The sequence below is a fragment of the Embiotoca jacksoni genome, unplaced genomic scaffold (genome assembly GCF_022577435.1).
Source record: "Embiotoca jacksoni isolate LCO1_2020_lvr unplaced genomic scaffold, fEmbJac1.0.p SCAF_6, whole genome shotgun sequence".
In the NCBI taxonomy this organism is placed as follows: domain Eukaryota; kingdom Metazoa; phylum Chordata; class Actinopteri; family Embiotocidae; genus Embiotoca; species Embiotoca jacksoni.
In genome coordinates this window covers 13013004-13035276 of record NW_027185414.1, presented here as the reverse complement: position 1 = coordinate 13035276, position 22273 = coordinate 13013004, and the positions used below count along the sequence as shown (strand labels likewise).

Sequence of the window (22273 nt, the reverse complement as noted above, 5' to 3'; positions counted from 1 at the left end):
TAAATACTCCAAACCACAAAAACAAAAACAGAGGAACTTGGAGGGGAATTATCTTGTATTTCCTGTAAACATCCGTCACCTTTTTGTGGGAGGAACGCACGCGATTGGTGGATTGAGTAAAAAAACGCGGACGCTGATTCGCTGATGACTAATGTCACTCAAATAGCTGCACTTACACGGTTACGAAAGCTTCAAGGGGGGGGGAGTTGTAACAGGCAGCATGTCCTCTAGGATTTTTATTGCTATTGCGGGTCACAGCGGTGTCAGTACAAGAACAGCAAATTTAGTCCAAACTACAGAGGTATCACAGTAACCTGCGTCGCTGTACTGCAGGGAGGGAGGGAGGGAGGGGAAAGACGACGACATCTGCAGCTGAGGCCTAGCAGTTAGCTGACGTGACTTTTCACCGAGGTGTGCTGGAAAGCGTCACATGACGCAACCTTTCCACAGGTAAGTTACACTCGGCTGGTCGTGCAACAGTGTCGGCTTCTAAATAAACCGGGTAGATACGCGGCATGCAAAACTAAAGTCTTTCAACGCGACCCTGACCCGGAGTCTCCCAGCCTGGTTAACGTGACTCCGCTCGGTGAATGTAGGTGGGTCATAATGCCATGACGCTTGCTGCATGGGTCACAGTGTTGTCTCCGCTTTCTCTCTGTCTTTGTGTCTTGCAGGTAAGTGTCCTCTGGAAAGAAAAATAAAAACCCCGTCATCACAATGACAGCTCAGGAGGGAGAGGGATGGGGAGGCGTTAGTATCCTTTAGAAGAAGTGCCCCTGATGTTATTATTATTTTTTTTTTTTATCTCCCCCCCCCCTTTATTATATTTTGTGAAAGCACAACTAATTTCCTTCCAAAAATTGTCACAATATCGATATTGAGGCATTTGGCCAAAAATAGTGTGACTTTTTTTTTGTTCACATCCCCCAGCTTTTTGTTCATACATTATTTATGCATGACTGCAGAAACAATTAGAAAAGTGGTTCATAAATGGTTTTACAGAGTATTAGTCGAAAACAATTTTGTTGAAATCACTTGTTCACGATATATGTCAAGCAAAAAAAAAACATCGGTTCTAGATTGTTAGCTGTGAGAATATTCTGCCTTCCTCTATTTTAAATCATCGGAAAATGACTTTCATAAAAAAAAAACAAAAAAAAACATCAGCTCAAACATCTGATCTCAGGACAGAGCTACAGTGATAACTGAATTTGTTGATTAATTTATGATTAGAAAATCAAATGGCAATTATGTCGTCTTTTTTAAACTTTTCTGATTCCAGCTTCTTAAAAGGGGAATCTTTAGTCCTCATGATGAGAAACTGTAAACGTTTTGATTGTTGACTTGTTGATTGAGACAAAATTCAGTAATTAATCAACACATCAACCAATATTGGTAATAATCCTCAGTTGCAGCCCTACCTGTGGATGAGCCTTAATGCAATATTTGTAGACAGTTCATAGATGTGTGTATGTTCTCAGTGCTCCTTTTGTTTGTGGCTTTTCAGTACTGCTGCAGTGGTTCAGTAAACCCTTAACTCAGAATGCACCCTGACCTGTCACCTCACCTGCACACGGATGAGTGTAATGAACTAATCATTCGTCTGAGGCAGTGCCACACGGAGGTACGTAGCTCTCTTAAGTTCCTGTGGTGCTTTGTGATTCTCGTGTACAGACAAAAAAAAAAAAATCAAAACCATGTAAATCCTGTTTTACGTTCCCAACAGCACCATGTCCTCAAGTTCTTCGGTACATGTAATGATGTTGACCATGCTATGCGTCAGTGCCTGAAGATAGAGGTCTGTCAGGTTTTCTTTTTCGTTTGTGAATAAGACACAATAAGCGCTCGGAACTCTTGACCTTTGTTTTGTTTGTTCTTTGATCAATGTTTTCTTTGTGTCTTAACCGTTCCAACAGAGACTGGAAAAACGGGAGCGCAGCAAGCAGCACGCACTAGATATGAAAAAGAAGCTGAAGGAAGGGCCCAAGGAGCCTCTGTGAATCACAGTTTAGCGTCTTCATCTATTGGGACATTGACTGAAGCATGACGTTGTGTAACAGACTTCCTCTGCTGCTTTTGTGTCAAGAGGAAGAGGAAGAGGAGTTGTTACTTTCTCTTTGTAAAATCGGAGCAGTGTGGGTTTTTATTAACATTTACACCTCTAAATATTATAAAATAGTGTAAATCATCTTGTGCACGTGTTTTTACTATATATTAATGCTTATTACTCTTATTTTGATAGTCGATAGAAACATGAGTGAGTTTACTTAAACGTTGGGATCATGTGTCAGCAATGACAACCCTGGTTAAGCTTGCTCTTACAGGTCCACGAACACATTTTGGACTTTTTAATCATCTGCACCGACTAAAACTTGCTGCGCCACCAAAGCATTTGGGTGAACATAAAAACAAGAGCATCCAGTACTTAGGATTAAAGTTTGCTTTTGGGCATCATCGATACTTTCAACTCTATTAGCAGCACGCTGCTGCTGCTGCTCCATCAGAGAGATTAGTGCAGCTGTCGGCAGGATCCTTTCAGCCAATCATTGTGTCTGTTGGCAGGACCCCTCATGGAGGTTCTGGTACCTGAAAACTAGTTGTGAAAACAGGGAGGGTTACTCAGTGTAAACACACTCTCATGAACATTGCTGTTGTTGTTGTTTGAGAGTTTGTTTGAATGGGGAATCATACTGATTCGAGATGAATTCTTTTAAAATAAAGTGAAACCATAAATTGAATTAAGAATCCATTCTTGCTTTGATTTGGTGTTAAAACAGAGTGAAACAACAAGGTGTTAATCTTTTTAAGAGTTCTTAAAAAAAAAAAATCAACCAAGCACATGTTCAAATGTGATGTGTTTTTATGTATTTTAAATGATTGTAGTGACTCTTGGCTTGATAAGTAGAACCAAAGCAAAGTTGTAAACCGTTTAAGTAAACTGGAAATTCAAAGAGACTGTAGACATAAGCCCAGTTAGGGTTTTCACAAATGTAAAACAAAACAAAAACACACACATTATGAAAGTACTGTTTTCTTTATTTGAAGCAGCCCACTCTACCCATCACATGTATGGTTTAGTCTTTGACAGATATTTAAATGGGTAAGGCACCCCAAGGTGTGCTTTCAGACAATGTGGAGAAAAAAAAAACCATGAATGATGAAACACACACAAGATAGGGTGGTTCAAATTTATAAAAACACAGAAACCTGTCTAAAATACATTTATAATAAATAATGGAACAAAAATAAGTCCTTTTTTTTTTTTTTCTTGAAAAAAAAAAAAAAATCATAACTAATTTACATAGAATTAGCACACTTCAAACAAATGCTGAGGTGGGAATTTGGATGTGGAGTCTGAAAGAGAAACCAGTGATTCAAAATGCTTTTTCTGTCTCAGGTGACACTGAATAAAATTATAGAAAAAATAAATACATTAAAGAAAAAATATGTCTTGATGGACCAGTGTGATTAATCTCAGCGGACCTGAGTGTTTAGCATCCATGATGCTGTACAGTAGCCACATCACAAGTCCCTCTCACCTCTTCTTCGGTCTCTAAAGCAAAGGAGAATCTGGGGATATTAACTATTATTTACCATCTGATGAAGAATATAGTCGAAGTGAACAGGGACTCCTTTCACCAAAAATAAATTACAAAATGTGACCTATTATAAAAGTCATGATGTTTTTGTTCACAAACCTGAGAACATGTTAATTTTGATATTTATGTGCTGAATCACCTTTCTGCATTAAATCAGGATAAAAGAATACATTCAGTGAAACTACAAATGTTTTATTTCTCATGAGCTTAAGTGGACGCGTGCTCAATTGTATTCAGCACTTCATGACTTAAAAATGTCAAAAAAAATGCTTCATCAAACCATTAATTATTCCCGGCAATCTACGACAATAAAGGAAACCAAGGACTGAAAATCATTTAACAAACTTCATGGCACATTGACAAAGTCTTGAAAGCTTGAAATTGACAAATTCAAAATACAACAAAGGTCTTTTTTTATCAACTAGTTCATATTTAAACAATATATAAAATTATTTGACATGCCTTTGATAATTTACAACAAAATATTTAAATATTTAATCTAATAATTGTAATTAAAAAAGGAAATGATCCAGTGACAATAGTGTTTCTGAAATTATCTAACCCATTTTGCTCATCAAAATGTTTTTTTTTTCTTTCTTTGTTTTGTTGGGGGTGGGTGGGTGGGTGGGGGGGGTAATTTAGAAGGAGAGTCGGGGTGCCTCTGGAGCAAAGGAAACCACATGGCACTGCACAACCAAACAGTCATCTCAAATAAATAGAAAAATAAACGGCAACATTTCTAACAGTACTTACAATGCTGGTACAAAACATACCCTGAAATACAAGGTGTTCAGACAGGCAACACATTTATACAGTATATTACATGCAATTAGTTCCAGAAAACAGTCTACATTATATTTTATTTTTCTTCTGTACTGCATGTGTACGACTGCAAAATGGACAAGATTTACAAAACAATTTACACAGACCTACATACATTTACATTTTGGGGAAAACAAAATAGATCCCTAAATATAATACAGCGCAATATAAAATTTAGTGAAATCTTGGATCATCACATGCCGATAAAGACAAAGTTGACTCCAGAGACACAAATGTTCCATTTCCACAATATTGTTGATTGGCAACTGAGGACACTTGAGGACCAAGCCATAACCATCTCTCTTGTGTGCGCTAAAATTTGTACAACTGTCAGCCAATAGCAACATGGTCATCTGATTCTTTTCAAAAGACAATCGCACATTTCACACAATAACTATCTGCAGTGATAACGGGAAGCCATGTTATACAATTGAACCATCACAGTGCTGCATGTATGTAGCTCAAACAGTGGGATAAACTTCATTATTGATCTTCCTATTTGATATGTGCCATCAATTAATTTAGTTATATATAACTGGTGCTCACATTTGCATTGCTCTTCTACTATCCTTTATTTTTACTTGTCTGATTTGCAAAAAATTCTGTGTGAATTTTTATTTCAAAATAAATCACCTGCTGGTTTTGCTGCAGGTGAAGGGAACCAAAGACAGACGCCAAAATCACCACAATTCAGAATTAATCCACATGTCAGTTAACAGATGGCGAATATTCTATGAGAATAACGTCACTACAAAACACACAACTTTTGAATGTGAATAATGAAAATATGATGACAAAATTGTCAATCTTGTTTAAATTTATTCTGTTTTACAACATTTTATGGTAAGATATTTTGAGTAGGTACTGAATGTGATCCACGGACATGTATGAGCGTTTGTGGCAGGTTTTCTTTAGTCTATACAGAGAAGGAGGGAATGTGCATGTTAGGGAGCAAACAGTAGTGTCCTAATGCAAACTTTGGTTTTACACTTTAACTCAAAACAATAAGCCACTAAAAGAAAACCCTGAAAAATGCATCTTATGTACATAAAGCGACTCTTTTACACACATGAAATAAATATATATTAATATATATTACCATCATTTTATCCTGTGCAGCCAGACATACATTGATTTCATACATTCTGACATATGTACAGATACACCCTGTACCTCCCTGCTTTAAAGAATGCACATTTGGCCCTTTGCTCTTTGACTCCATAAATATAGAGAATGGACATCTGGACAGTTGAGGGTCCAATAAAGAAAAAAATAAAATAAAAGCTGTTTTACCAAACATGATTACGAAGGAACTTATTTTGTTGTTAGATATGTAGGCGAGAAGAAATCCAGACAATCCTCTCTGCTGATGGATGGAAAAGAAAACCCACAATGCAGTTTGGGATCACAGCATTGTCATCCCGGATGCTCCTCACACTGGATGTAGCCTCACGCTGATTACCTTGAACAATCCTGGGTGTGGATGGTTACTTCTCATACGTCTTGTTCTGCAGGTAACTGAAGAGCGCCTCTAGTCCTTTGGTTGAACACCACAGCTGCTTCAGCATCTGACACTCTTTCTCATTCACTTCCTCCAGGACTGACATGAGGATACTCCTTACCAGGCATTTGGACTCTTCTAAAACCTTTTAAAAACACATACAGACAGGGGAGAGGGTCAACTGGGTTACACTCAAGAGGCAGCTTTGCCCTCTGGGTTGTCTAGATTAGGACCTACCACTTTGTTGCACGATGCCATTTCCTTCACACGCAGCATCACTTCTTGGTTGAATGTGGTCGGCCAGAAGACCTGTGACACCAAACCTCGACTGCAAGCTTCTTGTGCTGTGAGTTTTCTCCCACAGAACAGCATCTCATTGGCCTGCAATCAGAGGGGGAAATTATTCAGGAGGAATCAAATTACATCAAGTGGAATTTGCCAAAAGCCTTGATTTTGCAGGCACATACCAGAGCAACGCCCAGGATCTGAGGGAAAGTGTAAGAAGAGCATCCAGAGGGGGTGATGTGGAGGGCTGCACATGGAGTTTGGAACCAGGCCCTCTCACTGGCCCACACCACATCACACAGCGGCAGAATGGATGCCCCTAAACCCAGAGCAGGCCCGTTTATTGCCACCACAATGGGTTTCTTGAAGTGGATGAATGCCAGCACGAAGTCCCTAAAGGGGTCACGGAACAATCAGTACAAGCTCTGTCAAGACTAATCGCAAGTGACAAAACAGTCAGTGGGAAGACTTCTTACCGTACAGCATCTGCGATGCGGCTGCTTTCTTTTCTGCGGTCAGTGGACAGACGCCCAATCAGGTAAGACGGCTCCAGGCCACTGCAGAAAACCGTCCCCACGGAGCTGAGCAATAATAACTTACTGTCATCAGCAGCTGCATTACCCAAAGCTCGACAAACTTCCTTCATGATCTGAAGAGAAAGAGGAAAAGATGGGGATTACATTCTCAGCTCTTCTGACACATGAGGAATAGCTGGGAAGAAAAATGTTTTGAGCTCTAGGTTTTGAATCTTCAGAGTAAGGCTTGAGATCCACTCACTACATACATTTTTTTTTTTATTGCAGATACACAGACCTGAGTAAAAGTAGCCAACACTTGGACTGTCTTCTTTCGTACAGTGCTGAAAGCTAATGGTGACTAAAAAGTGTGTCTTAAAAGACGGCTATTCAACTACTGCAACACACATCAAAATATTTCATAGCCTTTAAGGATTCTTGTTCATGTCACAGAATGTAGATTATTTAGGAAAAAAAAAAAAAAATCTAGTTTAAATTCTTCCTTTGTTTATCTTATAAGAAAACAATAACATAAGCTTTTAGTCTCTTACATTCTGTACAACTACAACGTGCATGAACAGGCCCGTCAGAGGTTGTCTCCTCAATGGAGATTTAAAGGTGAGAATTTGGTGGTGGCTTTGTTTCTGGCCGTTTATTGTTACTTTCTGTGCAGGGGTAAGATGTAAGTAAGGTGTTTACGTGATAACTTGGTGGGCAGCTTGTTTCCTTGACAAGCTGATTTAACTGTATTGTGTGTTGACAGCAGCCACCCCTTCTGCCTACAGTGTGGTAAGAAAAAGGCATGCCAACTTCTAGATGAATTTTTTTTAATCTTCATTCATTCATAGGAGATACTCGAAGGGGGATATGAAAAAAACAATTAAGCCCTCAGTTAAGTATGCTTGCAGTATGATACCGCAACACATGGGCGCAATATAGCACTCGGTGCAGAGACACGTTTATTATCAGCGATGCATCATTCTGCATAAACAGACAAGTGTTTGGCCTTTGTCTCGTGTGATGATGAAGGGAGAGAGCCCACGTTATCAGACAGACAACCTGATAAGAAGTCCTCTACAAAACCCCAGCCCTCCCACCCACATCCCTGTCTGCAGCCAACACTCTGTTGCTGCATTTTAATCAGATTATCACCCTTGACCCATATTAACCATTCAACCTCAAAGTGAACTTAATTCCGTGTCTCACCAAGCACATAATCTGCCCCCTGCAGTTTTAACTGGATGGGCTATCTGGGCACGCGTGTGTGTACTTGTATTACTCATGTTGTGGGGATGTAGGTCTTTTTACACAGTCACATTGTCAAACAACAAGTCCTCATAACGTAGATTGTTCAAGCGTTCGGGTCAGGTCGGTAGTGGTATTTATTAGAGTTGAGATAAGTCTCCAGGAAATGACTGAAAGTCAATGCAATGTCCTCTGAAGTGTGTTGTGTGTGACTATAAATGATGTTTAGCAAAGTGTGTTAAAATCCTCCTCTTGCACATGAAGCAGAGACAGTCAGATGTTGGTTACACTCTGTGAGACAGAGAGAAAGATGACATGACATTCGTGTGCAATAAGTGGAGATCTTGATGATATTTATAGACAAACAAATATGGTTTCAACAACAAAGAAATTATATGCATCGGCTCCCTGGAAATTAAGCTTTAGGGGTGTGAAGTGAATCAGTCAAACAAACATACTACAGACCAGAAATATCTGGGCAGTTACACAATTTACAAGTCTTAATTCAGGCTGTGTGCTTCAGCACATTCAATCTGAAATAAAACACTTGATACTACATTAAAGTGCCAAGTTCAGCTTTAATTTCAGTGGATTTTTTAGCAATATTGAAGGTATTGTTTGGGATATGTAGCCCTTTTTTTTTTTATCAACATGTGCCCTGAAGTTAGTGGACGCTTGGCTACAACAGCAAATGTTTTTTGGGCAGCTGTGTGTCTTACGTCAGTGGCAAACGACCTGGTAGGTTGGAGCACAAATCTTTGGGATGACCAAAAAAAAAAAAAAATTTACACCATAAAGAAAAATGCCTTGTTGACCACACAGCAGGTAAAGAATGCTCACCAGGAGGTCGACCCATGCTTTCTTGTCACTCATTGCCGAACCAACCAACTCAAAAAAAGACTTTTCAGAATGAGGAGGTGGAGTATCCTCGGCCGGTCGAGTCTCTCACCTGATCTCATTTCCATTGAGCTGCATTCCACAACAACAACCAAGAGATCAAGAGAGCATCACCACCAGGGAGGACACGAAACATCTGGGCACTGTGTGTTAAAAGGGCTCCATCTCCCGAACAGTTGTTTTTATATTGCAAACCTACTGTAATTAAAGCCGAGACTTCACTTTGTTGTAGTGTCCGTTATTTTATATCACAGTTAAAGCACAGGACCTAAACAAAATTAATAAATAAAAAAAACAGTGCGCAAACACTAATGGTATTGCTGTGAGGTATGGACTGCATGTTTTGTCATAAATTTAATATTCAGTCAGTGTGAGAAACATTGTTTCAGTTAGACCTCTTCCCCGTTTCCAGTTACTACTTTTTTGGCATTTTTTTTTAAGCACAACAGTTTTGGACTTATTATTCACAGTTTTAGAGAACACAAGATCATCCTCTATAAAAAAAACAACAACAATTATTCAAGGATCTTTCTTTGTTTACTCGTGTGTTTCAGTTTACACTTCAGGGTTCTTATCATCAAACTATTGAATAGTAAAAAAGTACAAATGATAAAACAAGGCTGGTTCAAAAACACAATGTAGCAAAGGATAGGAAAGCAACAGTTCACTAGGCCAAACAGGTGACAGAAACAGTACCACTTAATAGCTCGGGGGACTTTCTTACTTAAAGCAAATACTGAGTGTTTGGAAGAAACTGGGATATTTTTCAAGATGTTTTCAGCTACAGCCATTTAGTAAGGACATCCGCAGACTCTCTTGCTCCTTTAGCTTCAAAGACAAGAAAGAGAGACAAGGAGCTATCTGAGCTGTTTGATAAGCGCACAGCTTACGGGCTTACTGTAACACATTAAAGTACACACACACACACACACACACACACACACACACACACACACACAGTTTACGCCACTTCAGTGTCTGTGAAGTACAGGCTGCGGTGCCCACGACGCTGTATCAAAGCCAGAACCACCCTCTGTGGAGGATCTGAGACACAACCTACAATCTGAGAGGAGGGAAATCCTGTTTGCTTAGAGTTATGAGCCAGAGGTGGGTTGTTGTGATACCTGCTATTATCTGTGGCTAATCCTGTATCATATTAATAGACCTATAAGGAAACTGTCTAAAAAACAACAACTGCATTTTCATTTATCGAAACGATTCAATTCGCAAACGTTTCAAAAGGTGTAGGTGATTGAAAAGAACATTTGTCTTTTTGACGGATCAAAAACTGCTGCTGGTATGCAGTTGGGGGAATTTAAATTGAACAGCTTGTTGCTGATTGAAGTGAGGAAAGGAGCAACCAATCACCGGCTGATACATTCCTGCAGGCAGCAAGTTCAACTAGTGAATCATGAAGCTGGAGAGCAGATAGCCATCCATTAAATGACATCCAGTATCAGCAGATGCATATCTTGATGGATGTTCAATAATCCAGTAGAAAATCCCAGGAAACTGAGTTCATCGGTTCATCTGGACACAAAGTTTTGAGGGAGAAACACTTCATCACTCATCCAAATGACTTTATTAGTCTCAGCTGACTGCAAGTATCCCCAATCTTATAAACAGCACAGTTGCATAATGGCTAAAACCAGCATGGTTGAATAACAATGAAACTGGAAACTGGTTTCATATGGAAATAGTTGCAACCATCAATTACCATGGTCATGTGCACTATTCACAGATGAATGGGGAATAGCTGCCGTCACAACATTGCAAAATGAACTGATGCAACTTTTCTACCCAGATTATTGAGTCTGCATTAAAACATTTTGACTGCCCTAAACTGGTACGCGACATGTAAAATGGAAGACTACATGACCCACCAGAGATTCAGCCTCTGATACAGACAGAGCGGGATTACACCTTAGAGCCTGCAAATGAAATCTGCTCTGGAGGGCTACCAAGCTAACAAGATCCTATAGGAGGAACAGACTCAGCTGTTGAATGAATGGGTGAAACAAATTCATTTCAACATCGATGCTTTGGAAGTCAAAGAGAGGCACATTCAATGGACTCACATCGTATCTAGTTGAGAGCTCTTTCCAACGCGTGATTGATTTCATGCAGAAGGCTCGTCTAGAGCAACATGGGAAGTTGATAATAAGGCAGTAAAAGAAATTCGCCCTACTTGCTAAACAACAGAGACATCGGCACACAACGGACGTTCCTCATAATGCTTGACAAAAAGACGGATGCCAGGACCACACCGGCGATGTGGACAAGTGAGGGAAGAATCTGACGCTGTATCACAGAGCCGACAGAGCATCCCCACTGACACAGCAGCCAAGGAAGGGGAGAAATTCAACATTAAACAAGCCCTGGAAAAATGTGGTGACATGAACTGCGCATCCGTCGAAGCTGGAAATACCCCCAAACAGTGCACCATCCGATCAAAGAGAGGAGAAGGACACATGAGCATACACCCCTGGTGATTGCATGTGTAGCAGGCGTGTCGGAATAGTTGAGGAACAGTTTCCAAACACCACTTCAAAGTGGTTTTCAAACCCCAAAACACACTGCACCCGAAATTGGTCCAAAGCCCCGATCCCTCAGCTAGGGCTGGGTATCGTTCAAAGGTTTTGGATACCAGTCCCTGTTTCTCAACCTCCATACCGGTTCCAAAATAATCGTTTTTTCTATACAAATTTCATAAAGTAAATTTTTAGAAACATAAAATGACACTACACACTGCGGAAGAAATCTTTAGTTTTCATGCAGTTTAGAGGGGGAGAGTGTGATCCAGGTTGTTTTCTCTGTTGTTGACACTACAATTTACTAATGCTCCATAAATGCCCCCAAATGGACAATATTGGCTACAATTGACTAATGTGCCCTAAATGCCTCATATGCTAGCAGTAGATGCTAGCTAGCCGGCCGCACACAGAGAGACCTACAGTTACTGCAGCGCAACTCAGACAGGTGTTTGAAAAAATGTGTTCAAAAAGAGTGAAGTAAGGTGTTCTAATGAAGGACTTTTACAAATATTTCTGAGTTAACCTCTTAAACAGCAAATTGTTACAGTGGTAATAATAACACTACAACACATGTTGGATACACTGTTGAAGAGACCGACATTGATAGTTATTCCATCCCTATGATGGATTATAGAAAATGACAGGATGAACAGTTTGTTTTACTGCTATATGTTGATTTTACGGAGGGAATTTGACTGACATGACACCTTTCTAAATGTGAGTAATTTAATAATTTACCAAGAATTTTATTATGTTAGGTCAAATACTCATGAAGCAAATTCTGTAACTGCAACAGCAAATCAGATTATTTTATTTTAAAAGCTTATTTTGTGTTGGAGAATACGATTCTAAAAGTATAATTTGTTTGGGTTTACAGCATGTTAACATTACCAACAAAACTTAATAGATGTCACTACGCTCTTTTGGAAACACTACAATCACTGGGAGCAAAGGGAGAGTTATTCCTACAGAGCAAGGAGTAGAAATCATTGGAAAGCATCTCTAGGGTCTTCAGTTCTCTAATTACATAATGTTCTCCTCTAAAAACTTGCGGCATAATTTCCTCACTAGTTCAACTGGTATTTTGCTGCAGTAACAACAGATGGCATCACGCTGGATTATATGCACCCCTAATTACTAAATTTGTAGAAGTCTTGTTTGGCAGGAGGCTGTTTTGAGGAAACTGTGTCACTTTTTCAACAGTGCCCAGCGTTACGATTCATGCAGCGAACACTCTCACATGTGGCAGCTGTCAAATAAACCACACTTTTCTGAAGATGTGTCCTGAAAAGCGCCCCTGTAGCAGTTGGGGGGTTAGTGCATAGCTCCAGTGCATCTCTACAACAGTTACTGGGGATACTTCCATTATTTATTTTACCCAAGCAGAGCTCCATGGCAACTAGGATACCAATCAAAACTAATGAAATGTACAGTAGATCTTGATGCATTATTACATACCAGTGAAACACAAAACACAAGGGCCAAACAGACATGAATTGTGTGTTTAAATAGTACAACGTGTGTGTGTGTGTGTGGGGAGGGGTGGGGGGTGGGGGAGAGTATTCCTGTTCCTAACCTCTGGTGTCAGGGCGTTGTTGTCTGTTGTTTGGCTGGACAGCAGGACATGCGTGAAGCCCTCCTCCTTCCTGACCACGATGTCACGGAATCGACAGTTACTCTCGTTCTGTCGCACGTTGTACCTGAGCCGCTTGTCAAACACGTAGCCTTTCTCCTCGGCCATCTTCCGCTTTACTGAGCTGTGCAGGTGCATCTTTCCGTTGGCCAGAGGGGAGCCTGACACATACGAGGGATGACAGAACAAGTCAATCAATCTTCAAGGACCGAGTAGATATTAGAAGAGTTCTAATAAAAATCACAAATAAATAACCTGTAATGTTACTTTAAAAAATTTAGTGTGAAAATGTGTCTTGGCTGACATAGTTACGAGTCCATACAGTCTATTGATCAGACTCTATGTCCTAAATCACTTGTAGTTAACATGTCTTCAACAAAAATCTGCTTGAACATCAAAGCTGCAGCCGAAAGAACCATTGAAATATGAATGGATAGTTACAATAAACAGGACCACTGAGCTTCATTTTCAATTCAAACAGTGACATTATCACCTAAAGCAGCGGTTTACATAATGTGCTCTAACTGTGGACTTTTTAAAAGTTGTGTGACTGAGTGGCTGGTTTTTCTTTGGGACATGTTTATGATAAAGTACTGCACTATACAGAGTGTGAACAGATTAGTAGTAATCAGTACAAGTAGCATCTGAAGTGCACCATTGCTCCTTGACAATGAGCTGAGGAAATAAAGTTCTCTTTCTTGTGGCCTGGAGTCTTTTTTATGTTACTTTATATTTCAAATACGTTTTGTGTTTAGCCTAATAAATGCATATTTTCCTAAAAAGAAAAGTACCTTTTTTTTTTTAAATCAGATTTTTTATTTTATTAACTATGACTTTTTCAATATTTTTCCATGTCCTATAGAAAAGAAAGTTGCTTCTCTGTGTTTTATAGAAAACTAAAAATGTTGATTACTGTATGAACAATGAACAGAAAGATATTACTAGATATCTGAATTTGTGATGTGACTGCAGCAAGAAAATTATGCAACTTAAAACATAAAGGGAACATTTGAACTAAAAAAAAACAGCATTTCTTACACAACTTGTCTCGTGTGATTGGAAGTACCTTCGAATATGTAAATTGACACTCTACACAAACTCTTTTGAATGAATTTTAACTTGATTGCATTAACATTTCAACCTTCAAATGAATGTCGTTGCTGTCATAACTTTAATATTTCACATTATCAACATAATCTTAAGGCCTTTTCACACAAAGGAATCTTGACTTTATGGGAGCAGTATAAAATCTAATGGACCAACATTATTCCATGAAAGGCTTTAATTTGACTGTATTAAAACAAAAGATTTCTATGAAATCTGAGTACCACAATCTCAGCTGTGGACTTTCATTCAGGTGAATGGATAAAAGAAAAGAGCAATGCGTAGGTCCCTTACCTAAGTACATTTAAGTGATGTTGTGGTACTAAAACAAAACCCACAAATAAGTTATACATGACAACACAAACATTGGGTCTCACGATGGGTCAGTTTGAAACTACATAAAAGCTCTAAAAAATAACCTTGGTGTGTGTTTTTAAGCGTGACTGATTTCTAGATGAATAATGCAGTAAAGAGGTAGACTTAGTAGAAACTAGTAAAAAAAAAAACAGGTCTAACAATTTCTAAGGTATAATGAAAAATAAATGCAGGTAGCCTACTTCTTGTATTAAGATGCAAAAATAAATTCAAGCTCTCTAAAACTCAGACCCGAGATGATATGATGTCCTTTAAATGCCTGAAGAATGGGAGACTGATATTGTGGTGCCCCTGAGCCAAAAAATGTCCACTGACAGTGCTTAATTCATGTGACAACACTGCTTCAAAATTCAAGTTCACTGCATCAAGTTCAAGTGTTGTTTTTTTTTTTTTTTAAATCATCACGCAAACCATGTCCATAGGAGTAAACACATGTCTGAATGAGATGCCATTTCTCACAGGAACAGCAATGAAATAAGAATTAGAAAATGAAAACATGATAAAAAATTTACAAAAACATGAAATCATTTAAAGTGCTTTAAAAAAAAACAACCAATGCTGTAAGGGGACCCGAGTTGGATCATTATAAAAGATGAGAGTAAAGATGCATTTCAACCAAACAAACACAATGATGACATTTCCAAAATCCTCAAACGATTTCAGAAATTGTTTTTCATGCTGCGGCAGATTTTTTAGTTGTTCATAAGATCAAAAAAATATATTCCACTGTCAAACCAGATGGAGATGTTCAGCCTGATGAAGGTCAATTAAACAGGCATCTCAAATTCCAAATTCTTGCTTCAGATATAATACGTTCCCAAAAGGTCGACATGAGATTTGACACATTCTTGCTGCTCATATGCAAATAAATATTCACAATTCTCTGCATCGATAGATTTGTTTTTGTTCAAATTACTTAACCTTGTGTGCACATTTTGCTGGCAGTCAACAATCCCAGCTACCCCCTCCACTGTAGCTGGTTAATGGGTGGAGCTGAAGAGTGCTGAATGAGGTGAGTGGGGCAGTCTTTTGAGGATTAGGAGATTAGTAGATATAGCATAATAACTGCCAGACTGATAGACATTAGGCTGGTTTGGTACTGTTGCCCTAATATTCTCTCATCTAGAGACTCACACATGGTATCAAAATCACTAGTTAAATTATTGTGCTATGTAATGAGTGAAAAACGGACAGATTACTTTTGTGCTAATGTTCTTTTTTCAAATTCACATTCTGGTGTGCAGACCTACAACTGTGGACGACCAAAAGTATTAGAACTAGAATTTGCTAGTATTTTCTCTATTAAATACAGTAAATAAAGTTTATGAGAAAAGGCCAATAACAAAAAGAGGCACAATGATTTCCTTTTGTCCCATCACACATTCAATAGCAATACATATTCTCACAATACCAGTAGTTTATCATCAAAAATAAAACAAGTTTTAATTGTTTTGTTTTTTAAAGAAAGAAATCCTATTAAGGATATAAAATCACTCAACATGAACTTTGGAAATCTTACATTAAGATTCCTTATGTCACGCTTTTCAAACTGATTTTTTACCACACATCTGTTCCACCTGTGTGCGCTGCAGTTGCTGAAGGCTTCTCTGTGTGCAGCCGGCAAGCTGGTGTACCAAGAGTAGGTGAGCCATGTAGGGAACATCAGCTAACTTTAGAGTATCGCGATAGCTTGCAAGCAAGAGTGCATATGTAAATTGCAACTACAGAAAATAACCTGGGTTACTCTCCCCCTCCAAACTGCATGAAAACTTACGATTTGTACACAAACATTTATGAAGTAAACTGGTGAAAACTGGAATTTATATAATTGGTAACAAAACAAAAAGTGACGTTCAAGAACTGGTATTAAAGTCAAGGTATCGATACAGGTCTACATTTTTTTTTTAACAATACCGATCCCATGTGTTTGGCAAGGGGGTGACTTAGTCCATGTACTGTGGTCATGCCCAAAGGTGCGGACTATCTGGGTTTGAGTCCATGAATACATAACAGAGGTTGCAGAAGTAGATTGTGAGTTTTGTCCTACTGTATATATACTTGAAATTCTCAACCCATTGACCAATATTAAAATAAAACAACTCACACATTGGATCCAGAAAAGTATTGTGATTGGTAAACAGATAATAATGAGAAAGTGGGGAGCTCTAGAAGGCCCATGACTGGATCTCAGAACCGAGTAAGGTGACAAGGAACCCATATCTTATAGTCTAATAAATCAGGCACAAATATACACAGCGAGCACAGAGAAACCAATGAACACACCTCCTGAATATCACATTGACTGACTTCCTAAAAGGCCGAGCTCATAAAATAATTGAGTTATACTTGTACTGATATTTTGTGTGTTACATGTTGTTATGTGTACTTGTAAATATAGTCGCTTTGTCTGTGCACAGTTCTTTGTTGAGACTGGTGATGCAGTTGAATGAAATGCTAAATGGACACTACTTAAACATTCTTTTCTTAAGGACTACGAGTGGACATCTAACATTGTTGACATCTTACAAATTTACATAACATGTCATGTTACTGCTGTTAATTTAATTAACATTATTTTACTATACATTTTCTTTTACATTTGTATGTTTTTATCATCTTTCATTGTTGGTGAATAATTACTATTTATTTCATTGTTTTTTTTTTTTTGCTTTTCTGTCTGGTGTAATGTTATCACGTTTTCTATGATACAGTTTTGGATTACTAAAATGTTTTAATTTAATAAACTTTAAGTCATTAAAAAAAAAAAAAAAAATCAGTTTTCCCTTATCAATTTTCAATTCTTTTTAACAATGCTCACCAAGATTTAACCAAATCATTCACTCTATATGAGGAGTAAACTGGTGTAAATATAAAGTTTCTGCTATTTTTCTTTCTTGAGTTATCATGTTCCCAAGAATGTGTCTCTATAGCCACATGACTATATAATGTCCTGCATAATATGTACCATGGTGATAAGACGAGAGCCAATAGTCAGCCAAACAAGCACATAATATACATACCCATAAACACACTTTCTGTACATTCTTGGGCATCTAAACAGTAAAACTCTCTGACACCTACAACAAAGGACAAAACATTCCCATAACAGTCATTATAGACCAAAACAAATTCTTCCACTGACACTGTATGTGCTATTACTCAAATATTGAAAGAATGGGACTCTTATTCTAATCTGGATTTCCTGTTAAACAAGTCAAGATGACGTTTTGAAAACGAGTAATGATTAACTATAGTGGCTCAGGGCCTGGACTGTGACCCAGGGGTGAAATTCAAAGGTGTTATCATCTGTTCCTGCAGTAAAGAGCCACAGTGGGAGCTTTTATGAGCTCTTTGGTGCCACGGCAATCCACACATAATATACTGTATTTTTTTTTTTTTATAAAAAATGTGAATCATCATGTAATAGGAAATACTTATTATGGAAAAATAAAATGTAATGCATTGCTTGTGATAGTCACTGTTTAACAAACAAACCTTGCTTGTATCACTTCTGTTGGATAGCATGTTATATAACAACACTTAATTTTATTTTTATTATCACCCTTATCTGAATACATAGAGGGCATAAGGTTAAATAAAGTTATGTTCACAGCTGGATTAATAGTTATTTTTGCATCGCGAGGATTTTGAATGAGGTTTCATTTCTTTTGTAACAGAACAGCAGTTTGGTTTCACTTATATTATGAACGCATTTTAAATCTGATTTAGCATTTTGAATTATATATATATATACGGTGAAGAAAATAATTATTTGATCCCATGACGATTTTATAAGTTTTCCCACTGACAAAGAAATGAACGGTCTATAATTGTAATTGTAGGTTTATTTTAAGAGAGACAGAATATAAAAAAAAAAAAATCAAAAAAAAAAAAAATCCAGAAAATCACATCATATAAAAGTTATAAATTGATTTGCATTTGATTGTGTGAAATAAGTATTTGATCCCCTAGCAAAACATGACTCAGTACTTGGTGGAGAAACCGTTGTTGGCAAGCACAGAGGTCAGACGTTTCTTGTAGTTGGTCACCAGGTTTGAACACATCTCAGGAGGGATTTTGGTTGACTCCTCTTTGCAGATCCTCTCCAAATCCTTAAGGTTTTGAGGTTGTCGCTTGGCAACTCGAAGCTTCAGCTCCCTCCACAGATTTTCTTTGTGATTAAGGTCCGGAGACTGGCACGGCCACTCTGTGACCTTAATGTGCTTCTCCTTGAGCCACTCCTTTGTTGCCTTGGCCATATGTTTTGGGTCATTGTCGTGCTGGATGACCCATCCACGACAAATTTTCAGTGTCCTGGCTGAGGGAAGGAGGTTGTCGCCCAAGATTTCACAGTACATGGCCCCATCCATCCTCCCCTCGATGCGGTGAAGTCTTCCTGTCCCCTTAGCAGAGAAACACCCCCAAAGCATAATGCTTCCACCTCCATGCTTGACGGTGGGGACGGTGTTCTTGGGGTTGTAGTCAGCATTTCTCTTCCTCCAAACACGGCAAGTCGAGTTGATGCCAAAGAGCTCGATTTTGGACCACATCACCTTCTCCCAAGCTTTCTCTGAATCATTCAGGTGTTTATTGGCAAACTTCAGACGGGCCTGTACATGTGCCTTCTTGAGCAGGGGGACCTTGCAGCGCTGCAGGATTTTAATCCATTACGGCGTACAGTTACCACAGTTTTCTTGGTGACTGTGGTCCCAGCTGTCTTGAGATCATTAACAAGTTCCTCCCATGTAGTTCTGGGCTGATCCCTCACCTCTCTCATGATCATCGATACCCTACGAGGCGAGATCTTGCGTGGCGCCCTGGACCGAGGGAGATGGTCATTTTGTGTTTCTTCCATTTCCCAATAATCGCACCAACAGTTGTCTCCTTCTCACCGAGCTGCTTGCCGATGGTCTTGTAGCCCATTCCAGCCTTGTGCAGGTCTACAATCTTGTTCCTGATGTCTTTAGACAGGTCTTTGGTCTCCATGGTGGAGAAGTTGGAATCTGATTGATTGATTCTGTGGACAGGTGTCTTTTATACAGGTAACGAGTTGAGACAGATGTCTTTTATACAGGTAACAAGTATTTTCTTAAAGCGAGAGGACTAATCTAACCGGTCTGTGGGAGCCAAAATTCTTGCTGGTTGCTAGGGGATCAAATACTTATTTCACACAATCAAATGCAAATCAATTTATAACTTGTATATGATGTGATTTTCTGGATTTTTTTGGGGGGGATATTCTGTCTCTCACTGTTAAAATAAACCTACAATTACAATTATAGACCGTTCATTTCTTTGTCAGTGGGAAAACTTACAAAATCGGCATGGGATCAAATAATTATTTCCTTCACTGTATATCCATGCACATATTTTGCACATATTTTTATATGTAAAAAAAAGAAGAAGTTAATTTGTTTAACTTACTATCAGCTTTCTATTGTGTTACCTATTAAAAACTCATAACATCCAGTATCATCTGATCTTTGTTTACCATGTGGTTAATTTTTTCCAGCATCTTACCTAGTTCAGTGGCGAATTGCAGTCCAGTGGTATCCACATGTCCTTGTTCTCCATCCACTCTGACCGACGGCAGTCTATGTGACCTGGCTGCTGTCCTGTACATGAGAGGCTCCATCTCTCCGTTCTGGAGTCCATTATGAGGAACCCTCAGTGGAGGACCAAAGTGAGGCCCACCTGGTTGAGGAGCCTTGTACGTAATGCCTTTGTTAATTCGGTCCCCTAAAGCATGTTTCCCGGGTCCCACGCCCACTTTTCTCTGCTTCTGAGTGGGTCCTGATGCTCCACTTCCAATACCAAGAACAGATCCCACTCTAACCCCCACAGCTGGGCCATAAGTCCTTTTTTTCTTTCGGGCCTCAGACCGAGCTCTGGAGTTTTCTGTGGCAGAGGGATGGCTGGTGATGAGGGGCTCCCCACGGTTTTTTGGGACTTTGGGCCGTTTGTGCGAGTGCAATCTCAAGCTGTTAAACTGGTCAATGAATTCCTCGCAGTGCAGTAGGTGGTGTTCTGGCTCCCAGGTGTCCTCCTTACTTCCGTAACCTTTCCACCTAATCAGGTACTCCCACTTACCCTTCTTGTTCCGCCTCTTGTCCACGATCCGCTCCACCTGAGGGCAGCACACAGAGGGGCAGCCAATTAGACAGTATTCTAATGACTCAAATAAAACTGATGCATTTAATAAATTAAGAAAAATTAACTGTAAGCGCTAATAAACTGATTCACAAAGTTTTAAAACTTTTTAAGTGATGCACTCCCCCCTAATTAACTAAGTCGATCCAAGGGTGGTTATCGAAAAATAGATCCATCACATGTTAGATCACATCCTGGGCACACTCTGGCCACATTTGCATCTGAGTGAATGGATGTAGGGAGGAGACACAAAATACAGATAAACTCAGGAGGCAACCCTGGAGATGTAAAGGTACAGATGATTCAAGACTTAAAGGAAAATACAAAGTGGCAGCCCAGGGCAGCTGGTAAGATTTTGACTTTTGAAGACAATCTAAATCCACTCAAATTCAAAAAACAAAGGATCAGCAATTGCAGTAAAATACTCGACAGACATTTCAATACAAGGAATAAGCCTATACAACAACTATGATAATCTGTAAACACAGCAGTAAAAATGGTCAGATAGTTTCAGTTCTGGTCAGCTGAGAATACAAAATACTATTTTTCCATCCAAGTCTGAAGTATAAATTATTTCTGTATATGTTGATGTTGTTATTCAGCATAATAAAGACTGTGTAGATTTTGTTTCATTAGAGATCAAAACTAATATGTCCATCTCTCAATCAGAACACCCCAGCATAGTAGCTGGAGGATTCTATTTTAGCACTTTAACCCTGAAAATCAATAAGATGAAATGCCAAAACTTCAGCAAGTTTGGGTAGTGATTAAAATATATTCAGAAGTAGCTTATTAATAATTCATTCACCTCATAAATCTTATGGGCATATATCTTTTCCTTACATGATAAATGAATTAGCAGCTTTGGTATTGATATCAGTGATCCTGGCCTGGTAATACTTAGTGTCGGGTCGAAACCAAACTTTTTGGAATTGGTTAATCTTAAGGCCTGGGAAACACAGCCTGCATGGTGTGTGTGTGTGTGTGTGTGTGTGTTGACTACCCCTCGCTGTACTGCTGCTACTACTGATTGCATATTGGAGGTCAGGCAAGAGCTGTAACCCAAAAGCAGTCATATGATTTTCATTGATCTCTCGTTCATAGCAAGACGCACAGGCACACAAACAGACACAAGACAGAGACGGAGAGCGAGTGAACAGCAGAGCGCACCAGAAAAATACTGCACATCACCTGTTAAATTATTGTCATGATATAATTGGAGCCTACATTAGGTTTCTGCTATGATTAAATAGTACACACGTGATCACAGATCTTTTCCCCGTCTATTTTTGCTTGGAAAAGCACATGTCACACGGGAAAAGTAGGTGAGGCATGTATTCTCGTGATGATAGGCTGCTACGATGAGGCATGACACGTGTGTCTCGCGCAGGCTGTGTGGCCACTCCAACTTGAAAACATGGGCACCGAAATGAAAATCAAGACATTCCGTGACCGTCGCACGCAGATGCCATGTAGGCAGTGGTTCCTGGCATAAAAGGAATTATCTGCCAGAGCGTGTATTTTTATATTACAACCCGGCACCAGAGTCAGTTTTTCAAGTCCTATACGGTAAACCTTTACTGCCTAAGAGTGTGAAACTAAAAATGTGTTTA

General features: G+C 39.0%; 2 protein-coding genes across 4 annotated transcripts in view; one reads left to right on the top strand and one right to left on the bottom strand.

The window, feature by feature from the left end:
- Nucleotides 1-180: 180 nt before the first annotated feature.
- On the top strand, nucleotides 181-2745 carry cmc2 (C-x(9)-C motif containing 2). 3 transcript variants are annotated; one of them, XM_069173836.1, is made up of 5 exons: nucleotides 181-450; nucleotides 675-754; nucleotides 1554-1624; nucleotides 1727-1798; nucleotides 1917-2745. In XM_069173836.1, the coding sequence occupies exons 2-5, from the start codon at nucleotides 718-720 to the stop codon at nucleotides 1998-2000; spliced, it is 264 nt and encodes an 87-aa protein (XP_069029937.1). In that variant the 5' UTR covers nucleotides 181-450; nucleotides 675-717; the 3' UTR covers nucleotides 2001-2745. The 3 variants fall into 3 exon arrangements, with proteins under 3 accessions (XP_069029937.1, XP_069029938.1, XP_069029940.1); XM_069173837.1 differs by lacking the exon at nucleotides 675-754 and having other exon boundaries at nucleotides 1508-1624; XM_069173839.1 differs by lacking the exons at nucleotides 181-450; nucleotides 675-754 and having other exon boundaries at nucleotides 803-1624.
- Nucleotides 2746-3133: 388 nt separating this feature from the next.
- Nucleotides 3134-22273, bottom strand: part of LOC138213029 (chromodomain Y-like protein 2) — a 35745-nt gene continuing 16605 nt past the window's right edge. Inside the window, exons 2-7 of the mRNA XM_069173835.1 lie at nucleotides 20031-20637; nucleotides 12975-13192; nucleotides 6684-6856; nucleotides 6390-6600; nucleotides 6160-6303; nucleotides 3134-6067 (exon numbers count right to left, since the gene is read on the bottom strand). Coding sequence (XP_069029936.1) covers nucleotides 5909-6067; nucleotides 6160-6303; nucleotides 6390-6600; nucleotides 6684-6856; nucleotides 12975-13192; nucleotides 20031-20637 — 1512 coding nt within the window. The 3' untranslated portion in view covers nucleotides 3134-5908. The remainder of the gene's footprint in view (nucleotides 6068-6159; nucleotides 6304-6389; nucleotides 6601-6683; nucleotides 6857-12974; nucleotides 13193-20030; nucleotides 20638-22273) is intronic.